This window comes from Cyprinodon tularosa, unplaced genomic scaffold, assembly GCF_016077235.1.
Source record: "Cyprinodon tularosa strain WSP-4 unplaced genomic scaffold, ASM1607723v1 ctg593, whole genome shotgun sequence".
In the NCBI taxonomy this organism is placed as follows: domain Eukaryota; kingdom Metazoa; phylum Chordata; class Actinopteri; order Cyprinodontiformes; family Cyprinodontidae; genus Cyprinodon; species Cyprinodon tularosa.
The window spans coordinates 220,151-241,992 of NW_024039333.1; the positions used below are offsets into that span (position 1 = coordinate 220,151).

General features: G+C 41.4%; 1 protein-coding gene across 1 annotated transcript in view; it reads left to right on the plus strand.

Moving 5' to 3' along the window:
- Positions 1 to 419: 419 nt before the first annotated feature.
- The window catches only part of chsy1 (chondroitin sulfate synthase 1), a 54,248-nt gene continuing 32,825 nt past the window's right edge, over positions 420 to 21,842 (plus strand). The window contains exons 1-2 of the mRNA XM_038306833.1: positions 420 to 1,139; positions 7,439 to 7,934. Of these exons, the coding sequence (XP_038162761.1) occupies positions 820 to 1,139; positions 7,439 to 7,934 (816 nt within the window). The 5' untranslated portion in view covers positions 420 to 819. The remainder of the gene's footprint in view (positions 1,140 to 7,438; positions 7,935 to 21,842) is intronic.

Below are 21,842 nucleotides of genomic sequence, written 5' to 3' on the forward strand. Positions count from 1 at the left end.
GTCCGCATTAGATGTAAGCTGCAGACACTGCAATGGTTAAAAAGTATTTTTTTAGTTTATTTTTTATTAAGCCATTTATATTTACATAAAAAATACTTTCAGATAGGATGGTAAACGCGTGTATGAACAGATGAAGAGTAATTACAATTGAAAAATACAAAGTAAAACAAATAGCAGGGGATTAATATCAACAAACATTCAAATCAAACATAGAAAGAGCCATACAAAAATGGAATCCAGTCAGAATTCTGAGATTAAAGTCAGAATTCTGACTTTTTCTCATATTAAACTAAAATAAAATGTAAAAATCAGTTAACCTTTGTTATTTTTGCAGTAATCTCTACCGTAGTGCCCTATAAAGGGTTAAAAAAGATTTCCGGTAAAACGTGTCGCTACGTAGTCGGCCAGTCAGAACATCTCTACGGAAAGGCTCTAGGGTCAAACCCAGCGTTAAACCCTTCGAGATCAGCAGCCAGCCTGGATCGTCAGACCTGGATTGTGCGTGGGGGACGAACCGGACGGGACCCTCCGCTCTCAGCTGCCATGAACCCCGCTCCCGGTGCGGCTCAGCGGTGACTGGCCCCGCGGCGGACGGTGCTGCTCGCTCGGTGGGAGGGACGGAGCAGCGGAACCCTGGGCTCCGGGTAGCGGCTTGAAGCAGCCTGCTGCGATGCTACGTGGGCATCTAGAAGAAAAGCGCCTTTCTGCTCTTCAGACGGAGCGCGAGCCGCGGCTCTAACGGCCGTCTTTCAAGTCCCTGAATTTTATCTCTCGCATTTTTATTTTTTTTTTTTAAAGCCGCCGCTGGTGAAGTTTCATATGGGGGGGATGGCAGGGCGAAGCCGCAGAGCCTGGTTCAGCGTCCTGCTGGGGCTGGTGGTCGGCTTCACGCTGGCTTCCAGGCTCATCTTACCCAGAGCCACCGAGCTGAAGAGAGCCGGACACAAGCGCAAAGCCAACCCCGCCGCCTGCGGGCTCAACGGGGGTCTGAGGAAGGAACACGGGGGGGTCCTGTGGGGGCAGCCGGCCAACGGCTCCCCCACCACCGACCAGCCGGACACCGGCTCCAAGAATTTCCTCTTCGTCGGTGTGATGACGGCCCAGAAGTACCTGAACAGCCGGGCCGTGGCCGCGCACAGGTACGCGCACACTACTGAGGATGGTGATGATGATGGCTGCACGCGGCCAGAAAGGCTCTTTAAATGTCAGAACCATCTAAACTCCTGCTGAGCCTCCAGTCTGGAAGAAAGGAGGGTCTGCTTCAGCCCACCACCTCCCAGCACCTCACTCATTTATTAAGGCATTTAAAATCCTGAAGAATTCAAACCCAAACTAGGAAGATGTTGGCTGAAGTAGCAGTTTTATAAATTCACCTAAAGGAATAAAACGATTTCTTTATAGTTTTTATGTTTTAAAACCTCTGTTTAACAGAGAGAGTCCAATCTATACATAACCGTATAAAGAAAAAAAGAAAATCCAAAACAATCCATTGGACTTTGTTTCCAAGTTTGAGGACTTTTTTTTTTTCAATTTAAAATGTCAGAAATGAGTTGGAGGTTTTTACAGTGGCCCAACAAAGGCTTGTTTTTGTTTTGAAAACATGCATATTGGAACAGACACCAGCACATTGCAGTCCATTTTGGGAAAGACACCCTCGGAATAATGCATGAGTATGAGAAATTGGTTTGGAAACTTACAAATTTTAGGGACCATCTTCGTCTCAGTCTGTTCCAATTTGCATGTTTTCAGAACAAAAACAAGGCTTTGTTGGGCTACTGTATGAAACCTGGAACTCAGCCCCATTCCTGACATTTTGAATTGAAAAAGCTTCCTGGATGGGAAGTTAAATGTCAAACTTGGAAACAAAGTCCAGTGGATTGTTTTAATTTTCTTTTTTTGGGAATGATCATGACCTGGATGACTGAGAACCTTCACCAGCAAAGCATATAAACATTAATAAGAATCCAAACTTGACTTTTAAGAGGTAAAATAGTTTACTCTGATAATCTTAAAGGGAATTTCTATTTTCAATTTAAAAGAATATATTTTAGGATTATTTATAAATAAGACACTAATGTATTTCCACTTTTAGACAGCTTAGAAATTAGGAGTTGTTTTAAACCATATTTGAGCGACATGAACAGCTACTAATGCTGAATCCTTTATGGGGAACAATGCTCCTTCTGGTTAACCATTTTATGGCCAGGAATCTGGATGCTTTCTTTGGGCTTCTGATAAATTTAGATCATGTTGAATTAGACTAGAGCAATTTCTGCTGGAGTGATTCACACGTGCAATTTTAATTTGATTCCAGAGGAGAAATATAATTGAATGAGGTGGTGAAGGCAGCAAAACCCCCCAAATACCCTGAGGAAAAACCCTGTTGGAATGGGAGAGTTTAGAGGTGGGAGATCAATTGATTCAATTTAATCAATTAACCAATTTACTGTTAATCCTTTATAGGGCTCTCAGGGAAATAGTTTGAAAATCAAACTTTCAAGCCAATAGTGTTATTGGAATCCAGGACAAGAACTTATTACCTTTTAGGGGTGTAAATAATAATCGTTTTGTATCGATGCATCAATCCAATAGCTGACGATCCAATGCATCGAGGCGTCTGCAAGAGTATCGATTTTTAGCGGTCTATTTTTATCCATTTGGTCCTGGACATAATTCTGACTCCCGTGCTGCGGTGGCGCTAAACCTATTTTGCCCTCCTACCTCGCTTCCTTTAGCCACTACTTTCCGCTTGCAGTATTTTTTGATGCAAAGCCTTTCAGAATCTATAAAACAGAGGTGTGATTATTTTTCAGTGAATGAGGTTTTCATAGGCTTAGGTGGAGTATAACTTTGCTACTTCAGTTATTTGCTGTTGTTTCTAAAATAAAATGCATAACGATATTATAGCTGTCATTTATTTATTTCAAATTTGAACCATTGTCTAGCCTGTAAGGTAAAAAAAAAAAAGAAAAAAGTAACCAATTTATCGAATCGTATCAAGATGTTTTCTTGAGTATCGAAAATAATCCAATCGTTGGGTCAGGAAATTGATACTGAATCGAATCGCAATGATGGGTGTGATTTACACCTCTATTACCTTTGTAACATTCAAAAAATCTGGATATTTTGATGGTGAAATTTAATGTCAATGTAATAACAAGAAACGCCAACTTGCCCGAATAAGTTAAGAAAAATAATAAAAAGTGCTTCTATAAGAAATTCATGGAAAAACACTTAGAGTGAAGCAAACACATCTGGTTTGGTCCAGCATAACCTTAGAGGCATTAATGCAGATACTGGCACTTACAGTTTTTAGTTTATAAACCTAAATATAATTGTTAACTAGGCTTATTGACTTTTTAACTTTTCAATTAGCTTTTTAGCTTTTTTTTCTTGACTTGTTAACTTTTTTTTCCAGCTTAATTTCCAGTAGGTAATATATCATTCAAGGGCTCATCTAGTTGGTCAAATGCCAAAATAAGATGCACAGCCATGTAGCAGCCTCATTGGTGCATCAGATTTGACTCCATTTATGAGGGATGTGCCGGTGATTGAAAATGCTAACTTGCCGTCTGAAGGGTCAATGAAGATTACACTTTTGGAAAATTGTTTTTTCCACCAGAGTGACATCAATTCATCACTGTTTGTTCTTCAGTCTCTCCTCATAACTGATCAACTAGTTTACCGGTGACAATTATTTTGTTATATTTTCATTGTCCGTTGTGAAAATTTATTGTTTTGCAATCACGCTTAATATGGAGTGGATTTTGTTCCATGATTGTAGCAAAAAAAATGAATTTATTAATCAACAAAGGTTTTAGGAGTAACTTTGCCATTATGCAAGTTTTTATTTTCATTCAAATTTGTTTTTCAAAGTTTTTTTTTTAATGAATTGAATTTCATATTGCATTTTCGAGATACACACTCTCGCTTTTGACCAATAAAAAATGGTTTTGCTAACACCCAGCAGACCAATAGGAATGTGTCTTTGCTTCTCTCTCCAGAGGAAATCCCGCCCCCAGAAATGAAGAGAAAGTGATCTGAAACATGCAATATGAAAAGAATAAAGTCTTTAAAATTTGCTTTGGGTATTGATAATCAATGGATTCCTTTCAAATCTGCCGGAATCGGTCACGTTTTGCATTTCCGATTTCCCAGTTCAATGCCACAAATACCAACGAAGAAGAACGTGCGGCGGTTTAATGTTTGTGCAGCGGCATTTTAAAGTGTGGCTTAAAGTTAATTAAGGAAAGCACCAGTTGGCTAGCTGCCAGACTGGCTATGGGATTATATAAAATGCAAAGAACCACAAACGGCCAACGTGATTAAACACCGCCTCCGGTGGACTCAGGGCCTCACCTTTGACCCGCTGTTGTCAGTAGGCTCCCTGTTTGCTCCTCGGATAAAATCTTAGCATAGATTCTGCAGGAAGAGCCAAGCCTTCCCCATTTTCTTCTATTTTCTCCGTTTTTATTTTTTCAAATTTCATTTTTTTTCTCTTCCTCTTTTTCTCTGTCTCGTTTCATACACGTTGTGGATAGAATGAAAAACACATTAATCTGCTTAATTAAACATGTTAAGCATAACTTTTTCTGCTTATCTTAGTGCAGTCAGGGTCTGTTACATGTGATGAAACCCACTAACTGAACAAGGGAGTAGAAATCTGAATGTTGGTCTGTCCAAACAAACATCTAACATCACTACTTCCACGCCTGGCTGAGTAGATCTGAGGGTCAATAAACAACGCTGAAGATATAAACTGTCAGGATGCCTTCCTGCTGTGCTGCCTTCTCATGCAGCTCAGACACTCGGCCTAGACAGCACCACGGTCAGAATCCGTAAATAAAATAATAAATCTGTTTTATATGGCATAAGAAACTGAAGCATCAAAAACTGGGTATGTGTAAATGTGTTTTCTTGTGTTTTTGAACAATAAAGCTCCATGTAAAGGGCGTATTAGACTTCTGTAACTGCACACATCAAATGTCGCTTGCGTCTGGTCGTGAATCAGTTTTGCTGGTATGCTTCTGCACCGTCCCTCTGTAATTTCTATGGACGCACTGTGTAAATCACATCCATCATGGCGATTCGATTCAGTATCGATCTCTTGACCCAACGATTCGATTATTTTCGATAATCAAGAATACATCACGATACGATTCGATTAATTTGTTCTTTTTTTTTTTTTTTTTACACCTTACAGGCTAAACAAAGTTTCAAATTTGAAATAAATCAATGAAAGTTGTAATATCGTTATGCATTTTTTTTTAGAAACAACAGCAAATAACAGAAGTAGAAAAGTTGCATCAAAAAATACTGCACAAAATCATTGCAATGTGTGCAATGAAATACCTCGGCTCCAGACGTCCCGCCCCCTCCACAGACGCTCTGCTGCACCTCTCCCAAATTGTAGCTGACAGCAGACAGTGCCGCAGACAGGGGGCCGGCTTGGTTTGTTTTTATGACCGAAATTGCAGAAAACATCTCGTGAAGTTTGACCCGCTAGAAGTGCGAGGTGCGCGAGAACGCTAGGACCCTTTTTCCACCTGGATCTCCGCTCTTTTTGGCCCTCATGTCCCTCCGTCTTCGGACTAAACTCGCCCCCACTTCCTCATCGCCTCGGCTGTATCTACACCCACAGCGTGTAGCACAGACCACGCTTCAATATTGAGCATAATTTAAAAATGTCTGTGTCAAGCTCACTGCAACATACTGCTGTAAGATTATAACCAGGAAGCGAGGTAGGAGGGCAAAATAGGTTTAGTGCCACCGCAGCACAGGAGGAAGAATTACGTCCGGGAGCAAATGGATAAAAATAGACCGGAGGAAAAAAATAAACCTGAATCGATACTCTTGCGGACGTGTCGATGCATCGGATCGTCGGCTGTTGGATTGATGCATCGGTACAAAATGCCCTAGTACGCACAGCAGTTTACCGCCAAAGTGCAAGGTGGAGCCTATTTGAGAACTAACGAGAACCTTGGCGGATGGTCACAAGAACCTCGGCGGCGCAGCCGGGAGTGTTTATCCTCCAAAACAACAATGGCGCATCTGCAATATATCACGGTCACTGAGATGGATCTAGAGTTGCTAGACATTGAAAAGGAAATATTTATTTATATTATTTGTCTGAGGCATCATATAAATGGTTGTACTTCCGAACCTCCTCAATTAACCTTTCGTCATAGTTGTCCATTCTAGTTTTTCCTCGGTTTTTAAAAATGGGGCGCCCCGGCACCGAATCGAGAATGACGACCACACAGACGGCCGGAAAGGCGTACCAAGGACCAATCACAGCTGCTTTTTATCTGCGCACTTCCGCTTGATGTTTGCGCGGGTTTGCGACCGTCGGACGCGTTGTCAGGATTTTTCTGAACACTGAGACAGATTTGACGACTGCAGAGGCTATGCATCAGAAGCATAAATTGGCCTTAACTATGAAAAGAAAGTTTATAAGATGATATCAGTTTATAGGTTTGATATTTATACACTGGTTGAAAATAATCATAATTTATCATTTATAGAAACATTTAAGCAAAATTCAAAAGAACTCTGAAAAAGAATAACGTGGAAGGAAAAAAAAAGTAATAGAGTCTGTAAAAACAAAGTGAGTAAAAAAAAGAATATAAAACTATGAAAAAAATCTAAGAAAAAAAGTTCCTTCTAAAACCTTTTTTTTCTCTCAGCCTTAATGTAGTTGCCCTTTAAATTAAAGTCACCATTGAAAGAAAAACTAGGTTTAGAAAGTAATGGGTGTCATTTGTCTTTTTTTGATATTTTTTTTATTAAAAACATAAGAGAATTAAAAAAAAGGAAAAACGGGATTTGGTTGGGGGAAAAAATCAGATTTGATTTTTAAGGTCGACATAAAGCTCATGTCTGCACAAAATCAACAAAACCAAATGAGTCCACTGTTATTGGACTGACATTAGTTTATAAATAAAAACAAAGATGTGATATAAAGTTGCTGTTGTTGTCCGTCTGTAACAAACGGAGCAACAGATCCAAACCCCTGAAGTTCAGAAAATATGTAAATTCCTGCAGCACCTGGCTGCTTATTAAGAATTAATAGGCTAATGAAAGTTTGATAAAAAGGAGGCCACTCAGTCACAGCATCTCAGCACCCTGAGGAGGATCTAATTAAGCTGCTGCTACTGCTGGCGCCACAGGAATGTGGTCACAAACAGCCTTTAGATGAACCTCCTTTCTCCCAGAGCTGCTGCTTTAGCTGCTAAAACAAAAAGCGTAGGTTCTGGTTTCTTGTCTACACATCACTTAGCCTCAGGATCTGATTCATATAATTTAAGAACATGGATGTAATAAACAGGGCTGGTTTCTCTGCTCTGAACTCTCCTTCAACTCCACATTAAACCTGAGCCCATCTCTGCTATCTGAGCTCTGCTTCACCTCGCTTCTATCTTTGTTTTATTGTTAACAGAACATGGGCCCAAACGATCCCAGGCAGGGTTGAATTCTTCTCCAGCGAAGGCTCAGACACCTCGATTCCCATCCCGATCGTGGCTCTGAGGAATGTGGACGACTCCTATCCGCCTCAGAAGAAGTCCTTCATGATGCTGAAGTACATGCACGACCACTACCTGGACAAGTACGAGTGGTTCATGAGGGCGGACGATGACGTCTACATCAAGAGCGACAAGCTGGAGAGCTTTCTGCGAAGCCTCAACAGCAGCGAGGCCATTTTTCTGGGTCAGACGGGGATGGGGGCCCGCGATGAACTCGGGAAGCTGGCGCTAGAGCCTGGGGAGAACTTCTGCATGGGCGGTCCGGGCGTCATCATGAGCCGCGAGGTGCTCCGGAGGATGGTGCCCCACATCCGGGAATGTTTGCAGGAGATGTACACCACCCATGAGGACGTGGAGGTGGGCCGCTGTGTGAGGCGGTTCGCCAAGGTCCAGTGCGTCTGGTCCTATGAGGTAGGAGGCTTTTCTTTTCACTCACTATTTAGTTGTTTTAGTTGTAGTTATGTGAATTTTAGAGGACCTGGACCTATGATTGCGAACAATTTGAGTTCATTTTTGAAATTCATATAAACTTTTGTGGATCTGGACTTTGACTAGGCCACTCTAAGCCTTTATTAAGGAGGACATACTGGTTTGCTCTGGTTTCTGCTGCTTAACTCAAATGGGTTTTAAACTCGAGGTCAGGATCGCATGATTTTGATTTCTCCTTTTGGATTTTCTTGTAGACTGTGGAAGTTGTTGTGGTACTGATGCGCTGGTTCTGAATAGACACGCTTCGGTTTCTCAGTATACCTGGTATGAAAATGTCTCCCTTTCAAAACGGACAGTTTTTGTCTCAGCCGGCGGTTTAATGTAAACCCCTTAATTGTCCCACAGTTGGGAAATTCATTCTCTGCAGTTTGACCCATCCCCTTGGGGGGCAGTGGGCTGCCATTGCGTGACGCCTGTGGAGCAGTGTGGGATTAAGGGCCCAGAGTAGAGGCTGTGGGGATCGAACTGTTATATTACTTCAAGGTGAAGTTTATGCCGTCATAGACTGAACAGACTTTAGCATCATGCATCAGTGAGACCAGATGGACTGAGCTGGTCAAATGGCCATCAGGGAATGTCTGAGATGTGTAGTAATTTATCAGTTTGAAGTGGAAGACTAAAGTACCGAATCCCTGTGGCTGGGAGGACGGAACAATACTTTATATAATAAAGCCACTGAGCTTACTGATAGGTTGCTACAGACCACTCAGATAGCTTATTTCCCCTTATGACATCATCAGAGGAATGATGTTCAAACGGAACAGAGCATTCTTTTCCATAGCTTTAGCTGTGCGTTTTGTGTACAGTTGTTAATTGTTAACATTAGAACTGGGTAATTTATTGCACTTGTAATATAATCACAATTTAACAAAGTGCAAGTTTTAAATCGCAATGGCACTCAATTTTGCTCATACATTTAACAAAATTAAATTGCTACATTTATCCCTTTAGCCCTTTAAGTGGCGTAAAAGGCTTAAAGTGGGTTTGCAACCACACAGAAGGGAGGAGCAAGTTGCAGCTAGCACACAGATTCATGCATGCTCTGAATACTCTGAAACCATGATCTTTTTACTAAGTTTGATCACACCATTAGAATTTCATGCATGTGGCAAATATTCCCAGACCATCACACCACTACCACTATTTTATGTTTATTACGATCATCTTGTTTTCTGAGCTAGTGCTAAAATGTAACATCATTGCGCGTTCCAACATGTTCCACTAACCAGGCCACGCAATATTTCCCTGAACTTTGCAGAACTTTTCAGGCAGAAGTGAGATGGATTCATGCTTTTTTTTTTTGGTCGGCCGTCGTTTTTCCCTCCTAGCTAAAATAGTTTGGTCATTCATGGTCATTCACATGTTATTTTGAGCTCTTCTGCCACCTAGTGGCAGAGTTTTCCTCTTTTTTCTTTCTCCATTTATAGGGTAACACCTCTCACTGTGGCTCACTGGGATCCCAAACCCCTAGATATGTCCGTTCCAGAGTGTAAATTTTGGTTTTATTAAGATTATCTAGGTCTGTTTTTAAAATTTATTATTTTACAACAGAAACATTTAAGATTAACTAAAGAATTAAAAATTTTATACTGAACTGAAAAGAGACATGTACTTTTATAACAGCTCTGTAAATGTTTCCTGGCAGACATATTTTCATAACGTTGGACCCTTTGACTATTGCATGACACTAAGAGCAAGATTTAGAGAAAACTCTGGCAGAAACCATGAAAAAAGATAAGTGTGGAGGGGTCAGGCAAACAGAGCTGGAAAGCATTAAAAATCTGGAATCATACAGCCCCATTCCTTATCTCTTCTTATTTACTTGCTCCATTCTTATCTCCTAAGCTAATATTTACTTCCGCCCACTTACGGTGAAGTAGTTTGTTCTTGTGCTAATGGGCCGAACAGATGAGCTCATTACTGGGGAAAATAACTGCAACGTGTGAGCAATGACTTCTACTTTTCCTATAAGGCTGCACTCCAGGCGGCAAACCACTTCTTACAGTAGCATGGAGGAAAAAAGCTGCAGAATTCCCACAGCGTGTCGTTGTGTCTGCCGCCTCTTAGCACCCGGCGCCTTTTATGGAAATTTAATTTAACAATTTGTTCCCAGGGAGATAATTCTGACACGACAACAGAAAGTGTTGGAGTTCTGGCACGAGGTTCGCCGACCTTCAAGCTAACAACGTCACCTGCGTTGTTGAAATTGCATTCCCTGCAAAGCATCAGGCTGTAAATCATGCAGTAGCACCTTCATTAGGTGTCTAGACGGCTTTCCTCAGGAGGAATAAAACTTTATTCACCATTTTTTGGATGATGCCTTAAAGCGCTTTGACACTTTTTCCAAGAAGATTTTATTATTTTTAGCTGTTGTTGTTTTGACTCTATTGACGGCTGCTCAGTGAAGCAGTGGGCCAGTCCCTCGCAGGGCAACATAGAGACAAACAGAACAAACAACCATTCACACACACACACACACACACACACACCTAAGGAGAATTTAGAGAAGCCAATTAACGTAGCAGTCATGTGTTTGGACTGTGGGAGAAATCCGGTGTACCCGGAGAGAACCCACACATACTCAGGGAGTCGTACCCGGAATCATGGGACAGGTTGTAGTTTAGGGCTGCGACTAACGCTTATTTTGCAAACCAATTAATCTGTTGATTATTTTCTCGATTAATAAATCAACTAGCTGAAGGTGCCTTAAAGGAGACCTTTTACAAAATTAAACCAGGTGAAACTAAAACTTTTCCAGTTGAGGAGTTCTGCATAGAACATATTGACAGATGAAAACACAGCTTTTATCCTAAAGCAAAAATATTTATATATATATGTTTTACAGTTTGTTTGTTTTTGTTTTCAATTTATTTCTATAGCGCCAATTCACAACACATGCCATGTCAAAGCACTTTACAGTTCACCAGATCATCCAGTGAAACTGATTCAAAGTTTTCTATCTAAGGAAAACCAGTTGATTGCATCGACTCATTGACTTGAAGGCAATCCCTCACACTAAGCATGCTTGTAGCGACAGTGGAGAGGAAAAACTCCCTTTTTAACAGGAACAAACCTCCAGCAGAACCAGGCTCAGTGTGAGCGGCCATCTGCCGAGGCCGACTGGGGTTCAAGGAGACAGAAGCAGAGATACAGAAAGCAGCTGTAAAAGGCGGCCCCGTCCAGGAAACTCACAGCCAGGCAGGCGAGCTCTGAGCCAGCTGCCATGTCAGAGGAAGAAAGAGAGCACATCCACTCAGTCACGGTCAGAGAAACAGGACTACACTGAAAAATAGGCCAATCTCCAACATCTATAAACGTAGGTGCAGAGCTGATATTTTGGTAATGTTACTCCTTTAAGTGTGTTGCTCTGTCAGCTAAAGGCCTGTTTTAGAGTCTCCATGCTGTTAACAATTAATAAATTACAATATTAGTGGACGATTATTTCAATAATCGATTAAACATGATTAATCTGATCAATTGTTTCAGCCTTAGTGTAGTTAAAGAGGTTTACTTTGATCCTGTTTGGTGTAAAATACTCCATTCACAAAGAAGTGATGGAAAACTCCAACTTTAAATGATTTAATAGTGTTTTAACTGCTTTAGCTATTAAGTTAAATATGTCATTTATGGTTTTAAAAGAACTGAGCTGTACTTCTTAGCAGTAAAGCTGTTTTTTCATTGTGAATATAAAATGGGTTCAGGCTGTAAAAGTGCAACAAAGCAGAGAGATTGGACTGCTAAGGTGGTGCAATTCAGACATGACTCACATTAACACCTCAAGTCTAAGAAATCCATGTAAAAGTCACCTTAAGTGCCAGTTATAAGTGAAACATGTGACCTTATTGTTCAGATCTGTTCACCGGCATATAACATAATCCCCCAGTCAGTGAAGTTTGCCAGATTATTATTGTTATTGCTGCCTTAAAGGGTGGATTTGATGTTTTTGTGTTCAGTGTTTCAGCTTTCATGGTGGCAGTGTTTAGATCAAACAGAGTGGCTCATGGTAGCCCGTTCCCAGATACTCATCCACCCACACTCCCATGAGCAATGCCTCAACATGCTCTTCCTCTCTGTGTGTTTAAGCTGCTCCTCTCTGGCCGCCTCAGCGTGAGGGGGAGGCTTGATCCTTTAGTTTTTCTTCAGGGAAAATGTTGTTTTTCTTTTGACGTTTGAATATGCAAACTTAATCTGCAGCTCCCAAAAAAATTAACAAAGCAGAATTAGTATCATATTCACGTATCAGAGGAGCGCACCGCAGGAACATACCTAAAGATCTGAGTCTGTGCTATACTTGGTGAACTAAGGTGAAAACCGGATGTGTTCAAAATAGAAAAACAAACCTTTAATTTTTTAATCTAAAGATGTTAATTCAGACATATAAAGGAGAGCTATTGGACTTCCTGTCAAACTTTTAGAATAGGTCTATGCCCCGAACAAAACATACTCCCCTCAGGCATTTACCTCTTCACCTCCACCTATTTTCAGCTTCTAAAACCTGCAATGAGAAAGTGTGTCATAGCAGTAATTCCTCTAAAACAGCCAAACCAACGGCCCTCTGCTCCTGCAGCAGTGGAAATGCAAAATGAAGCAAATGCCTGCCTGATGATGAAGAAAGCCTGATTGCAGGCCTGTGCAATAAACTGTATTTTTAGCATTACTTTCATTCACTACGATAAACAGTGGCAATTTTTCCCATGTTGGTAACTTAGTTCTGCCGTTTTTCCTGTGCGCAAGGGTGGCTGGTATTTCCTTCCCATTGAAGACACGGCAGCATGTGGGAAATAAGGTGACTCCACTGATTCAGTCAGAAGCGTAATCAAAGACAATGGTAAATGAGCCCAGTGAAGAAGCGTCTAACAAGTGAAATTACATCACCTAATCCTGTGGCGCCGAGCGAGAGCAGAGATGAAAGCAGAAGCAGATGATGCAGCAGACCGGTTTTGAGCGAAGTTGTGCGGGTTTAAACGATGCTCATTGTTCTCAATGCACTCTCAGTTCAATGACACCAGAGTTACGCCATAGATATTAAGCCAGAGAACAAGACATGCAAAGTTTCTCTGAAAACTGACTGTCGGGACTACCTAAACTAAAGGGCCGGTTATACTCCCCGCAGCCGTATGTCGCAGTGAACTGGTCGCAGATATTTTTGATTTATGCCCAGTATTGAACCGTGGTCTGTGCTAAGTTATTCCACGCCACAACGCAAGAAGGACAATCAGGAACTAGCTGTGGGTCTAGATACAGCCGAGGCGGTAAGGAAGTGTGGGCAAGTTTGTGTGACAATGGAGGGACATGAGGACGAAAAAGAACGGGGATCCAGGTGGAAAAATGTTCCCCACCCTCTCTCGCACCTCACTCTTCTAGCTGTTCCACAATGGCGGTCATACAAACAAAACAAGCTGGTAAGGTACCAAACAGGAAATGAGCATAGTGTAGAGCGGATGTAGATTTGACCAATTAGAAGTCTCCTGTCTGCGGCACTGTCTGCGGTCACCTGCAATTTTGGAGAGGTGCACCAGAGTGTCTCCCGAAGTTTCGGAGGCATACTTGAGATACACACCCAGACGAGCTCGTTTCTGCGCATAAATCAACCTTTTAGGGTTGTCAAAAGTATCGATACTCAAAAAAGTATCGATACTGAAACATTGTATCCGGATACAATACTCATTTTGAAAAGTATCGATACAGCCATCTAAAGTGCAGAATAGTGGAAAATGCACTTTCTGAACACTGTGTGATTGAATAATTCTGTGCATTTTTCAGTTTCAGACTTTTTTTGTAACAGGTGCAGCTGCTGAGAATGATTTTTGTTTCTTAACTGGTTTGGTTAGTGTCATTGTTATGTCTGCAAAACATAGCTAAGGAAGGAACTAGGGCTGCAACTAACGATTATTTTAAAAATCGATGAATCGGCCGATTATTTTTTCGGTTAATCGATGAATCGGACAAAAATATTTTTTATATTAACCTCTTTATTCCAAAATAAACATTTTAGACAGAACAAACAAGCACACAAGTACAGGTTGCTCATTAACTGTACTGGTGCAATATAAAAAATACATGTTTGTGTTAAAACTACGCAAACTTACATGAGAAATGTAGCTGTACATCCACAAAATATAGGGTACTTTGTTTAATAAAGTGCAAAAAAAAGACATTTTTGTTTTTAAAAGCCCCTAAGGGGTTCAAACAATAGGCCCCCCCATTTCAACAAATGAGGTTTTTTTTAGACTAGAAGAGTTCTGCCTTTTCAGACAGGAAAGTATAAAGTTGCTACTTGAGAAAATACTTAACCATAGAGGTAAAAATAGCCCTGTGATTCAAATTATAAATTGTATTTGGAATAAAAATGAGAGAAAAAGGGGTGCTAAAAAACACGTCCTCCAAAGACAGATATTTACATGGGAATGTGGCATATAATTAATTGACATATTACTGATCTTGCTGGATTTTATTCTGCTTTACTTCCATAAATTGCAGGATCTTCTTTACTTTATCTTTGCCAGAAGATTTAAAAGCCTTGCCCTCATAATTTGCAAGTTAATTTATTTATAAAGTAAATATAAACGCTGCTTAAGCTAATTCAAATGAAATTAAAAGTAAAATAAGTAGCCAACCTTATCACTGTCTGTAACCTACTAACAAGCTAAGGAAAGCATCAGATGAGCTACCTGAGAAACTAACGTTACGTTTCCCCACTTTAAAATGAAACAAACAGGGTTACTCATCCTGCTGATCAGCTCTCTTCACTGCCATTGAAGGCTCCAACGTGTTTTCTTTTCAGGTGCTGCAACATAACAGTGGTGCTTCCGCGCCATGTTAATTTGTTTTTACAAAAGTTGCATGTTACGACTTTTTTCGCTTTACAAAGCGCAGGCTATTTTAATTATTGTGATCAATTTGCGCCGTCAATCCCGGCGCATGCGCGCTTCATTTGCAGTCTGGGCGCTGAGGGTAAAAATCCTGCGGCTCTGACTGCAGCGCTGAGAGGGACTCCTGCGGGAGCGGGAGAACGGGGTTGGGATGGGGGAGGCGCCCCACGGCAGAGTATGAACGATACATGCTTTCACGTAAGAGTCTCCAAAAGCCGCCAGTGACACCGTAAAAAGTCGCTAGATTTGTCGCTAGTCGCTTTTTTGAAAAATAGTCGCTGGAGGGGTCTGAAAAGTCGCTGAGTTGGCAACACTGCACCTGCGCCGCTGGCTCGCTCTGCTGTATTTTGTTTTTTCCCCGTTTCAGTCAAGTGGATGTGATGGCGGCGGCGGATGATGCATTAATCGCGCGACACAACTAATCGATGATGAAATTCGTTGCCAACGCTTTTAAAAGTCGATTTTTATCGATTTTATCGATTCGTTGTTGCAGCCCTAGAAGGAACACTTCATTTTAATTTTGTACGTTTTTTTATCAAGCTTGCTTAATATTGTGCACAGCAAACAACCTCAAAATAATATTCTTATTGTTTTTTTATTTATTTCTTCTATATTTTTAGTAATGAAAATATTTCTGTTAAATTTTAGAGTCTTTGTTTTTATTCTTGCGGTATCGAAAATGGTATCGAATATTTTACTTAGTATCGATATCGAGTTGAAAAGTTTAGTATCGTGACAACCCTACAACCTTTACACTTTTAACCTCTTCCACCACCTAAAGCACAGCCATGCTGTTGAGTTCAAAAGGCTCCATTACCTTTAAGTAAAAATGTTTACAAGAGACAAAGCATTTTCCTCTTGTTCAATGAGACTTTGTTGAATGTTTAAACTTGAATGGTTACAAGACGTTAACATTTAATTGAAAGTAATATCTAATGTGATTTATGTAATAAGTAGATTATACATATTTCAGTTGCATTTCCTTGACATGCCTTTATTTCTGGTAGGAGGCGTATCATTATCGTTATCGAGGTAAAACTGTCAGATTCCTGAACAGTTTCTTCCCCACTGCCATTAGACTGCTAAATGTTATATGAAATTGGTTATATAAAATAAAAAAACCCCCGCAATGTTGGAAATGTAAAGGCCAATTTATGCTTGTGACGCATAGCCTCTGCAACCGTCAAATCTGTCTCTGTGCGCGACCACGGCCCCCCCCCCACAGAGGTTCTGCAACCGTCGTCGCAAACCTCAAAAAAATCCTGACTATGTGTCAAACACTCGCAAACCCACGCAGACCTCAAGTGGAAGTGCACAAATAAAAAGCAGCTGTGATTGGTCCTTGGTATGCCTTTCCGGCTGTCTTTGTGGTCGTCCTTCTCGATTCGGTGCCGGGGTGCGCCATTTTTAAAAACCGAGGAACAACTGCAATGGACAACTACGACAAAAGGTTAAACGAGGAGGTTCGGAAGTACTTTCACTTGTACGATGCCTCAGACAAATTATATAAAGATGCCAAGATCTCTGCCGAAGCGAAGTTCTCGCAAGTTCTCGAATAGGCCCTCCTCCCTTGTGCTTTGGCGGGAAACTGCTGTGCGTCCCTAGAAATTCCAGAGCGACGGTGCAGAAGCATACCAACCAAACCGGTTGATGCAAGCGCCATTTGATGTGTGCGGATGCAGAAGTATAATCTGCTCTTAATTATACAGTCATATGTTCACATCACTGTTTTTCACCACAGGGTTTTTTTTTTATTACAGTGTTTTTATCAGTGCTGCTTACCTTTATCAAGTCTGCACTTTATAAATTAAAAAGTCTATAGAGCTGTACTTAACAAAATTTATTTTTGTATACACTTGTGTGTACAAAATAACAAAATAAAATCTGTCTCAGTCTAAGATCTATGGGGTTATTGATTTGAGGTCATACCTCACAGGATTAAAAGGTATAAGTTGGAGTGGAAACGCTTTGGCAGGAGCAGAATACATGGTCTTGTCTGTTGGTGTTGACTCAGAAACGGAGCCTGATACTTATCAACGTTTGGTGGTTTCTGCTGTTCACTGTGGCTTTCTCACTGTTCTGTTGTAATCAAACTGCTTTGTTGTTACAACACCATGAAGAAGCCGTTATTTTCACCCAGTTTTGATACTGAAGTTAGAATTTCAGGACAGCTTTTGGTGCATTTAACTCAGACCTCAATGAGATGCTTTAAAAAAGGTGCAAACTGTTGAAGTGGAGGGAATTGGAGTTACCTGAGCATCATTTTCAGTCTGAGACTCCTGCTCTACATTTCTGCAAAAAAAAAAGCAAATTTCTTGCAGAAAAGCTGTCATCTGGGAACTTTAGACCATCTGCATCCCTCTCAGACATCTCTGGTTTTAGTTACTTTTGGGGTTTCCAGCAGATTACCGTGGAATCCACCCTGGACCTTAAGGCCGCAGTGCATCAGCTCCCCTAAAACCCCAGCTGTTGACATTCTCTAACAGCTGTGTACAGTTCGTCGAGGCTGGGAAAACATGCCGCCACAGTAGCTGAATTCATCCCACACTTCCTGGACGGCTAAAGTCAACGGCTCGGGCCTCTAACGGTGTAGAGCTCTTTCAGTGCGCTCCCTATGTGGTCAGCCTCGTGTATTTTCAGACATCCTGTGGCCACGGCGTCCTGGACCCGTCCGCTGTCACTTAGCAGCTCTAGTATTCCCAGCAATCAGTGTTTATTCTTACAGCTCAAAAATAAGCAGAAGCTGGAGGTGAGGGTGCCGAGTTACAGCTCTGCAGCACCAACAACAGACAGCCTGTGTCTGCAGCAGCACCGCACTCCTATACTGGATGTGCAGAATGCTAATTTTTCCTCCCCTCCTAATTATAAGTTGAAACAGGAAAGGAAATGTTAGTTCGTTATCCTGACTTGGCCGCCTGCAGCAGAGGATTGTTTCAGTGGTCAGGATTCTGTCCTCATTCTGACGATGAATTGAGCGATTTGATGAGAAGTTCTGCAGATATTTCATGTCATTTTAGCTGGTTTTATAAGTAAGTGGAAATGGAAACGGTGCAGATGGTCTGATTCACGGTGCAGATTTCTCATTTTGCTGTGTTGTTGCTCCTATAATGTACACAGTTTGCACCCTTAGATTTTGTATTGGCACAACCAAACTTGCTTGCGAACACAGGCGTAATTTTCTAAGGGACTGGTGTGGACAATGTCCCCACCATTAATTTCTGCTTTTTACCCCCCATTCCGCTAATTTTTGTTGGATGCAGCTAACTGTGTTCAGAGCGTTTAGTCCATGTTTTTTTCCTCTCTCCTGCTGCTCCAGTTTCCCACCTCTCAGTAAAACATCATCGGATTTGTCGCTTTGAGACATCTGAGGAGATGAATCTGTGAAAGCATGTACGTATCGGCTCATACTAGGGCTGCAACAACGAATCGATAAAATCGATAAAAATCGACTTTTAAAAGCGTTGGCAACGAATTTAATCATCGATTAGTTGTGTCGCGCGATTAATGCGTCATCCGCCGCCGCCGTCATCCAGGGGAAGAAAAAAAAATATGGCGGAGCGAGTCAGCGCCGCAGTTGCAGTGTTGTCAACTCAGCGACTTTTCGGACCCCTCCAGCGACTATTTTTCAAAAAAGCGACTAGCGACAAATCTGGCGACTTTTTACGTTGTCACTGGCGGCTTTTGCCTGCCGTGGGGCGCCTCCCCCATCCCAACGCCTTTCTCCCTCTCCCACAGGAATCCCTCTCAGCACGGCAGTCAGAGCCGCAGGATTTTAGTGAGGAGTTTACCCTCAGCGCCCAGACTGCAAATGAAGCGCGCATGCGCCGGGATTGACGGCGCAAATTGATCACAATAATTAAAATAGCCTGCGCTTTGTAAAGTGAAAAAAGTCGTAACATGCAACTTTTGTAAAAACAAATGAACATGGCGCGGAAGCACCACTGTTATGATGCAGCACCTGAAAAGAAAACACGTTGGAGCCTTCAATGGCAGTGAAGAGAGCTGATCAGCAGGATGAGTAACCATGTTTGTTTCATTTTAAAGAGGGGAAACGTAACGTTAGTTTCTCAGGTAGCTCATCTGATGCTTTCCTTACCTTGTTAGTAGGTTACAGACAGTGATAAGGTTGGCTACTTATTTTACTTTTAATTTCATTTAAATTTGTTTAAGCAGCGTTTATATTTACTTTATAAATAAATTAACTTGCAAATTATGAGGGCAAGGCTTTTAAAGTTTAAATCTTCTGGCAAAGATAAAGAAAAGAAGATCCTGCAATTTATGGAAGTAAAGCAGAACAAAATCCAGCAAGATCAGTAATATGTCAATTAATTATATGCCACATTCCCATGTAAATATCTGTCTTTGGAGGATGTGTTTTTTTAGCACCCCTAGTTCTCTCATTTTTATTCCAAATACAATTTATAATTTGAATCACAGGGCTATTTTTATCTCTATGGTTCAGTATTTTCTCAAGCAGCAACTTTAACTGCTATACTTTCCTGTCTTAAAAGGCAGAACTCTTCTAGTCTAAAAAAAACTCATTTGTTGAAATGGGGGGACCTATTGTTTGAACCCCTTAGGGGCTTTAAAAAACAAAAATGCCTGTCTCTTTTTGCGCTTTATGAAACAAAGTAGCCTTTATTTTGTGGATGTACAGCTACATTTCTCATGTAAGTTTGCGTAGTTTTTACACAAACATTTATTTTTCATATTGCACCAGTACAGTTAATGAGCAACCTGTACTTGTGTGCTTGTTTGTTCCGTCTAAAATTTTTATTTTGGAATAAAGAGGTTAATATAAAACATTTTTTTTGTCCGATTCATCGATTAATCGAAAAAATAATCGGCCGATTCATCGATTTTTAAAATAATCGTTAGTTGCAGCCCTAGCTCATACCAATACAAGAAAAAACGCTTTGGCCACAAACGTCGACCTGCCGATGCATCGGGAATCTCTTAATCAAATGTTGTTTCTGAAAGCTAAAGTTTCTCCCACTGATGGAACCTGTGAGGTCTGGTTTGATGAATTAGAGGAGGACTTAATGGGAGCCAGAGTGGAGGCGGAAACCGGTATCTGATGAGCAACTTTGGACCGGCGCTGCAGCTCTAGGCTCTGCAGCCTCAGACCGATACATCTGGGCCTCCTCCAGGCATCACGCTGACGCCGTGCTTTAACCGTGCGGCCTCCAAACTGTAATATCCTGCCTGGATTTTGAACAATAGCCTTTTTATTTTGAGCAGAGTTGAAAGAGAGCCAGCTCCAGCCTGCAGCTCTGCCTCCGTTAATGGGAATCACAAGGCCGCTCTGCTGAGTCAACTTCCTAATCCTCCATTCTCCTTGGTGGCGTGCAGAGCTGCCAAAGCTGCTGCCAGGCCTTTCTAAGCTTCCCTCTACCTGGCAGCCTCACTCTGCTTTAGCCTCGTCTCTCCTTCTGCACAGGGGCCCGTCCAGTTAAAGCTTCTTCTTTTTTGTGCTGATAATCGTGTTTAACGGTCAAACTTTTAAGGCGAGCGTCTCTGACAGCCATATATTGCGTTCTTCCCTCTCGGTGCAGAAGCTTCTCTGAACAGGAAGAGGCCCGTCACCAAACCAAACCGGCTGACGTGAGCTTTTCAGCTCTGCTCGCGGCTCTGATCATATTAATGAGCTAAAGAGAAGCCGTCCGGAGAACAAGAGCCCGGGGGGGGTATGAAGTGACTCTGGGAGCCGCTGCCGTTTGGTTCAATCAGCTATAACAGCGATGTCTCAACCCTTCAACAAATGGGCCCTGGGGTTCCTGTACCAGTTGGTTGCATGAGGTTTTGTAACAGTTCTAGGAAATGTGCCCATGCTGCGAGTTAACAGCTCTGCATGACAGGAGTGCGTTTGCTGCAGCCTGAGCTCTTTCATCTAAACATGGACAACCAGGCCTGTGTTCTCTTTACATGTCAGAACATCTGGATTAAACATTTGGACCTTTCTGTTGTTCAGAAACGCTGAACAACTTTTAAAAATCAGTCTTTAGGAAAGAATCATGACTAAAAGTTCACTGTAGATTAACACGGATAGAAGTATTTCATCATTATAGGAGATCAAAATGATTGTTTAGAGTATGATGATGAAATGTCAGGGATGAAAAGAAGTCATCCAGGCAGGGTGGGGTCAGAGAGCGGGTGTTAATGGATGGGTGAGGCTGCGTTCAACACGCTTCACCCAGTGTTTTAAAAACTAGGCTGTACCAATGAATTACTCCTCCAAACCGATTGCATCAGTGAGCGTTTGTGCTCTCTGCGCTGTTGTGAAATGTGATGACTTGCATGTTAGACTCAAACCTGTTGAGGGTTGAAACAAACCCAGAAGGAAACCTGATCATGGGAAGTACCGTATGGTGGTTCTATATTAAACCTTAATGTCTGTTTTTTTGCCCTAAATGTTGCCCATTTCACACCCGTCTGGCCTTGGTTAACGTGTTTCCTGCTGCTTTCTAAGTGCTTGATGTTTAGTTATCTTTGCCTCTTGGTTTGGAAGAAGATGGGAAAACTGAAATCTTAAGTCAGTTGTTTTTGCCATTTTAAATACTTTTTTTTTCTCCCTTTGATTTCAACAGGTCAAGCAATTTACCAATGAAATAACATGGCATTTATTTTTAAAAGAAGAAAAGCTAGCTCCATTTCATCATGATAGGTACTTAAAATCTAATTTTCTTATTTTTAAGGGCAAAAAAAAGCACATCGTCTTATTTATCTTCCCAAATTAAGCACAAATATACTTCATTTAAATGTTTTATTGATTTTTAGACCAGTTTCTGCAGTGAGGCATTTATCTGGAAGTTGCTTTTAAGGTTATTTCATTGGTTGTCAAACCAAACCTTTAAACATGGAAGATCCACCAGGCACTACTGGATTTTGGGTAAACTTCTTATGCTACGTTCAGACTGCATGCTGCAGAAGCAGCAGGTTTACAAGCGCATTAAGGCTC